The 7440-nt window shown below is 35.0% G+C and overlaps 1 protein-coding gene across 2 annotated transcripts in view; it reads left to right on the top strand.

The window, feature by feature from the left end:
- The first annotated feature begins 438 nt into the window (after positions 1 to 438).
- The window catches only part of LOC129733203 (mucin-2), a 506006-nt gene continuing 499004 nt past the window's right edge, over positions 439 to 7440 (top strand). For both annotated transcript variants that reach the window (XM_055694857.1, XM_055694856.1), the window contains exon 1: positions 439 to 1459. In XM_055694857.1, the coding sequence (XP_055550832.1) occupies positions 1399 to 1459 (61 nt within the window). In that variant the 5' untranslated portion in view covers positions 439 to 1398. The remainder of the gene's footprint in view (positions 1460 to 7440) is intronic.

Here is a 7440-nt window from a genome sequence, read left to right as displayed (position 1 = left end):
TCGGATGGAAGCTTTTTGAGAGTGACCGTGTGACGTACTGAGGTCTTGTGGGTGAGACCTCTAGCATTACGCTCGCGCACACGCTTCCTTTCAGTGGCTTAGTGCTTTGGGGAGGTTTTGCTCAAGTGGTGGAAAAGCGATCGGCTCTCAACTGGAGCATGCTGTACACATCTTTTTATCGCTTCCACTATTATTCAATGTTCCTTTTCTTTTTCGATGCGATACCTTACGACGTGAATTGCACTGCTCCGGTACTGGCATGCAAGAGCTTTCGGTTTTTTTCTGTCAGCTGTGAGAGAGCCGAACCGAGGCTGGAGCCGTTTCGTTCGCTCCAAGATTTCCTTTCCGAGGGTTTCTGCGTGCGGTCGGTTTTCAGACCAGCTGAACAGCAACTCGGTAAATTACTTGCCGTAATGAAATTAGTTTAAGAGAAGTGCTCGCATGAGAAGCACTGGGGCGGATTTTGTTTCCCTTCAACTTCCAGTGATCCGTGTTTAGTATTTTCTGTACGAGCAACTTTCGCAATTGATTCAGTAGTTTCGCAGTTTTCGCGATCACGGTTCAGCAGAATTCTATTCGTTTCGTCTAAACTAAAATAAAAAGAAAAATAAAAGTTCTACAGTTTCGCTGTTTCTTGAAAATATGATTTCTAACTTTGAGTCTGATCGAATAAGATAGGCAAAGGATTCGGTAGTGAGCTGCAGGACGCGTTCCGAACGGTTGAAAGAAGTTTGAAACTGATTGCAAGTAAAGTTCCATTCGTTTCGCTGCCAACGCTAGGAATTGTTGTTCATGAGGATATTTGCGGAATCGAGTGCATTTTCTCGCCCCTTTGGACCCCTTTTCCGACCTGTTCAAGCCAGTGGCTAAAGAGAAGAGAAAATTTGAAACTTGCTTGGGGTCCTACGTTTTGGGGCTGGCAGTGTCGAGCGTTCAGCGATCAGGAAGTCTGTCTTCGATCGAGCGTTGGTCGTGAAGCGAAAATTTCATAAAATCTGGATCGACAGAGGAGAAGAAATTTTTCGCCAGTGCTCTAGCCTGAGTGGGTGCTCGTTTCCAGCCGGAAGGTGATTGATTGTAGTCAACAAGCTGTATTATTTTCCTCTGTTGCGCTTCATGTAGCACATTGTTGTGCAGAAAATTTAATGGCCAGCGTAGAAGTGCTAGTTAGTGAAAGGTGAGATTTGCTACTGAAGGACAGTGAATTTTTGCCGGAATAGTCATCGAAAATTGCTTTCCACCAAACAGGCTTGCGCGGAATTTGTGCTAGTGAAGTGAGAGAAAACAGGAAGTGGAACAGATTGTGCACACGCATTGTGTGTCGGTGTGTCAATTGTCTGGAGAGCTAGAGAGGAAGGTGCCTTTGGCTAGCAGGTAGCTAATCCGGAAAAAGTCACCATGATGGGGTTCAACGTTGGAGTACTGTGGCTTTCGTGCCTGGTTCTGCTGTTCAATCAAGGTAAGAGCTTCGAAATCGAAACGTCACCAAATCGGAGGGTTCGTCGCTTATTGAGTCTTTTGATTGCATAGCAAGTCTAAGTATAGCATCTATTAAAGTACTGGACAATGGAAGTGAGCTGAAAGTTGCTGGAATGTACTTATTGCTCTGCTATAACCGTGTCCGGCTGGGTGAAAAACGGTAACAATCAATCTGTCAGTGCAAACGGTATTATAAATCAGTCAAACCGCAGAAGGCATTCACACTCTCTGGCATGAGATAGCGCTTGAATCATGGCCGTCGATCCGGGTATCAATCTAATTCCAAAACAATGTAAATACTTGCTTTGTTGTTCATTTTCCTCTCGAGCCCAGCTTCGCAAGTAGCGTAGCAAATAAAGACAAACAATTCCGGCGCCGAGGGTCAGCGTCGTCGTCGTCGTTGTCGATGGCGAATGGACAATCTCTGAACACTTCCACCGCAGAATAAGCGCGCGACATGGCGCGAGGCTGTGCGCGCCAAAGTTGTACGGCTCTTGTGAGGGTGGAATTTGTTTGTAACGTGGGGGAGAAGCAGAATAAAAACTAGGTACTCCGCTTGTCAATTTGCATTTGCCAATATGTTCTACGGTGTGGAAGTGGAGGTTTTCCTGTCTTTTGTGTTTCAATGCGCGTTGGAGGTTCTTTTTTTTTCGCTCGTTGTGTACATGCAAGCTCAAGTGCGACTTGACCGTCGCTTGAATCATCTATTGTTTTGGTGGATAATTTTGTGTATCTTTGAGTGTTTGAAAATATTTTTTTTTGTGACCTAGCGCCGTGTAAATGAACATTTTAAAGTTTTTTTGGAGTTCCAATCCTTGCTACCTATCTCTTTATTTGTTTGTAAAGTAATATCGATCAGTTTGTTTATTGCATATATAACTGTTCTGTAAGGATGCATTTTATATTCGATCACTTTCCTAAAAGATACGCTATTATTTTGGATTTTATCGAGCATTCAAATCTTTTCGATTTGTTGTGGCAGCTGTCAGAATTAATGAGGGATTGTATGAAAAGGGATGTGCATTCATTTATTATTAAAACCGCTTGCGGTTTTATAGCGCTGTAAAAGACAAATCGATGTTTTATTCAGCAATATTTTAGATGGCGAGCAGCACTGCAAGAGGATTTTCAATTTATTTCCTTCGAAGTAGTAATAGTAAATGAGTGAAGATATGTTTGAATGTGTGGGTAAATATTTGACGCCGCGGAATAGCGTTGATCATCACAATCAGTTTGAATTACTTTAATAAATCGGTGAAATCTGTTTAAACAAACCTATTGCCTAAAAATTTGAGTTCGTAAATGCGACAGGTTAGCGCTGACGATTTCCCTAAAATTTATCTGTGGAACGTGAAGATTTCTCAAATTAAAATACAATATTTATTACCGTTCGTCGAATACATTGTGAATAAAGCATAATTTTATGTTTTTTCCATACGTAATACGTCATACGTCGAATGCGAATATAAAGTTTGAAGACTTAAAAGAAAAACAAATGTCAGGATATCTTAAAGTTTTCATGGAAAAAAAAATTTTGAGCATAGAAATAACCTCTTCTGACATCGAACAAAAATTAAATACTTTTAGTATTGCCTATATTTTAAATAAAATGGGTATCATTTTGAATATTACATAGTTTTTTAACTCTTTGAAATATTTATTTTACCGTGGTAAAAATTATTTAAGGGTGGAAAATATTAAAGTTTGTATATTTAACAAAAGATGGAAAATATTTGTTTTTCGCTCTAGCTTCAAACTGTGCATTCAGGGTTTTGCGAAATACTAATAAAATAGTGATGAAATTTCAATAATAACGAATAGGATATAGAAGATGTTTTTATTAAATATTACCCAAAATAAGTTGGGTACGGAATTAAAAATGGTTTAAAATTAGGTTTATAATAATTACAGAAATTTATCCATGACAAAGAACTGTGAAAAATTTAACTATGTTCGATGGAATATAGCAACTGATGAAATTATTCACAGTGCTCATAGCAAAAAATAAACAGAAAAAAGTGAGCCGTTGCGGAACAGAGTGGTCTAAAGACCATTTTTTCGAAAATGAGTTTTTTGCATAAACTGCATCTACTCAAGAAACTGAAGTTGGGAGATTATTGAAATTTCGAAAAATCGAACTTTAAAGCTGATTCATATCGTGTTGAAATTTCGTTCGAAACAGAATGGCCATTCTGTTTCGGAACAGAGTGGTCTATGTACATAAATCGGTGTAATTCATGTAACACGTAACATGTAGCATATTACATGGGATAAATAACATGTCACTTGTTCTGTACATGTCACAGGTATTATGTAACATGTTACACGTAATGTAACACGGAAAATGTAACATGTAAAATATTATGTAATATGTAACATGTTGTGTTACATGTAATGTTACACGTGACATCTTACATGTGACATGCTATATGTACCATATAACATGTGACACTAGCCGTCAAATCAAAATTTCAATTATTTAGAAAATCCCCGTTAAAATTAAAAAAAACGGCGCTGGAAATAAGGAAAAGTGTTTGAAACAGGATCTTTATAGTAGGAAACTACTGAAATTCATCATGGAGCTTGCGTTCGCAATAAATTATTGAGGTGTTCGTTCAACAATGTTAAAGTATGCGTATCAGAAAGCTAGCGAATCAAAAATTGTATATTTTTGCTTATCAGAGTGGTACTAGAAGAGAATCAGAGTATCGAAGATTGAGGATGTATTTAATGTCAGTTAAACAATATTTTTTAATCTTCTCTCGGCGCTGGTCGAAATAAAAAGCAAATATGCTCCACCTCAAACATAGAAATAAAGCTTTTCAATTCAAGGAATAACAAACAGTAAAGCATTCATAAAATTGGCGGATATAGAATATCATCAGTCAAGAATTAAAAAAAAATTCAATTAGGCCATAAAACAGGTTTAATTCTCCACGATATAAAGTATAATCAAGCTGGGTTTGTTTGTTAAAATTCAAGAAGTTTCGTAAGCTTCAACGAAATATGACACTATAAAATAAATCCAAATCGTCGAAACAATTAATCAGACATTAGACGAGGCAAATATTAGCAATATTTGGTTACGTAATTTATTTGCGCAAATTTTTTCATATTTGCTGCGCTATTACACTATAACAAATATTCGTTCGAAACTCTGTTTGTTGCAATATTTTATGTTTTTTTATTTAAATTTATCCTATCAGTTTCATGTGTACTAAAAACTCCAAGGACTACTCTTATAATGTGGAATCAAAACATTTGGTATGAAGTGACATGTTCAAGTTCATTTGGTGTAGTTTGCTCATAACAAATTTTAGTATGAACAAAGAAAAAATCTAGCAAACATTCACTCAGTTGTGATCTAGCAAAACATATATTTGCCTAATTTTTGGCTCAGTAAAAACGACAGCAAAGTGAAATGCCAAAACATTATGAAGTTGTAACGGTGTTTCAGATATTACAATATTAAAACCTTCGTGAATCGTTAGTAAAACTATTCGTTTCTACTAAAACGCTTTCTAAATTATTTTTCCGTGCTGAAATGAGTTTTTTTAAATTTCGAGCTGCAAACAACTTTTAAATAAAATCAAACTTACTTAAATTTAATTCGAATGTATATGTTTATGTATTCATGTAATTGTGTTCATGTGAATGAAATAGCAGAAAATTTATAAAAAAAAACGTGTTCAGGCAAGACACAGTTAGAGCAGAGAAAATACCGTAGCTAACCAATGGAACACAAACGTTCACAATTTAAATCTCGTTTTTTTTGTGTGTAAGTTTTGTATTATGATATTTCGAAAAAATTATACAAATTTAAAAAAAAAAATAGGACATCTTCTGTTGAGTGAAGTTTTCTCCACAGATAAAACACCTCAACTTTAATTCTAAGGTTATCTTGAGTCTTGAGACTTTTCAACAAATATTGCGTTATAACACTAAGTGCTCTGTTATTAACAAATATAACTGAAGATTTTTGTAATGCAGCATCTTTTTTCTGCCTAATAAAATGATGAATGGCAATATTTTTTTTAATGTCAAGTGAAGTTATTTTCCATGACTAGAATTATGAGAACGTTTTTCAAATAAATTTTATTTTAATCTATCGGAAAAGGTAGCCTATTTGCGCCATCAAATTATTTTCAAATATAGTATTGAGTAAACACTGAATACTGTATTCGGAAACAATTTGAGGGCGCAAATGGGCAACCTTTTCCGATAGATTAAAATAAAATTTATTTGAAAAACGTTCTCATAATTCTAGTCATGGAAAATAACTTCACTTGACATTAAAAAAAATATTGCCATTCATCATTTTATTAGGCAGAAAAAAGATGCTGCATTACAAAAATCTTCAGTTATATTTGTTAATAACAGAGCACTTAGTGTTATAACGCAATATTTGTTGAAAAGTTCAGGATAATAAAGAAAGGAAACCACTTCTTTTATGGAAGGTTTTTCAAAAAGTATTTAACCCTCTAGGGTCCAAGTTAGTTTTCAGACGGACTTTGAAAAAATCACTATGGATTTTTTTAAACATTTTTAAGTATTGATTGAAGATTTCCAGAGGTGTAACTGAAGACCACCTAAAGGCGGCACTGGGCACTGGAGGATTAATTTCGAAATTTATCAAAATTGTTGTATCCCAATGATTTTAAACAATTTAAATAGTCATTTCAAATCGAAAAACTCACAATAAATAACACTTTGGAAGTGTATCCGTTTTCAAGTTATTTTGAAAAAAAAGTTAAGAAAATTAGGAAACAAACACTAAATTGAAGTCAGTTTTTTACGGGTTGCTTTTTGCAATAACTGAGAAACTGTACAAGATATTGACCTCATTCTAATCACGTTTTCCTTTTTAGGACAAAAGTAATCATGTATCAGTTTAAAAAAAATCACAATTTTTAGTGTAAAGACTGAAAATTCATAATACAGGTAAGTTCCGTTTTTGGCAACACGCTCCTTGCCAAAAACGGAACAGTGCCAAAAATGGGATATTTGTTCCGTGAGATTTTCTTTGTTCGTTATCATTTTTGAATATTGAAAAATATTTAAATATTAATTGGATATTAAATTTACTCTAAAGAGTCTATAACTTTGTCTTAACAGTGAGAATGTATGAGAATGATCACTAACGGTGCAGCAAAGGATCAGTCCCATTTCAAAACATTAGTTTTGAAATAAGTAGAATATTAGATGAGTTAAGAATTAAAAATCGAAATTGTGCTGCCAAAAAAGGGAGCCAAAAGTTGCCAAAATCGGAGTGTGCCGAATACGGAGCATGCCAAAAACGGAACTTACCTGTCTTGCATTTTGACCTTTGGACTATCATATTCAGTCAAAATTTAATTGTGTAAGGTCTAATTTACGCATTTTTTCACCCTTTTTTTCACTGGATTTTTCAGGAAAGTCATTTTTTACGCGACGTGTTTCTATTGGTTTTTCATGTTCAAATCGCTCATTAAGAGTTTCCGATGGGGTTACTTAATCCAATTACCGAATATTCACTGATTTGGCCTTTTTGTTGATTTTTTATACTTTTTGTTGATTTTCAGCTCGATTCGCAGGTGGAGATAACACTGCTATTGATTTTTTTCTCGAAAAAGTGTTTAAAAATGTAATTTTATGCGGCTTTCAGAATTTACGCGATTTTTCGGGCGAGTTTCGGAATCAACGTGTATATTTTACGGATATCGGAATTTACCCGATTTTTATCGCAGATTTCGAAGTTTACGCGGTTTTCATGAAAAATTTTCTACGCGCTACGTATCCGCAGTGTAAAAAATACTTTAGTGTATTTTATATTGGAGTGTTGGAAAGTATTTGTATGAATTCAACGTTTTTTGGTTCTTTGGGGGTTAAATTGCCTTGTAAATTGTTTGAAATATGGTTTTGTGAAACGTTTCCATCAGTTTTAAGACACACTCCGTTTTTTAACGTTTTCTGTTCGTTTAA

This window comes from Wyeomyia smithii, chromosome 3 (genome assembly GCF_029784165.1).
Source record: "Wyeomyia smithii strain HCP4-BCI-WySm-NY-G18 chromosome 3, ASM2978416v1, whole genome shotgun sequence".
NCBI lineage: Eukaryota > Metazoa > Arthropoda > Insecta > Diptera > Culicidae > Wyeomyia > Wyeomyia smithii.
The sequence above is the reverse complement of the archived record's forward strand: the minus strand, read 5'-3'. Positions and strand labels throughout refer to the sequence as shown.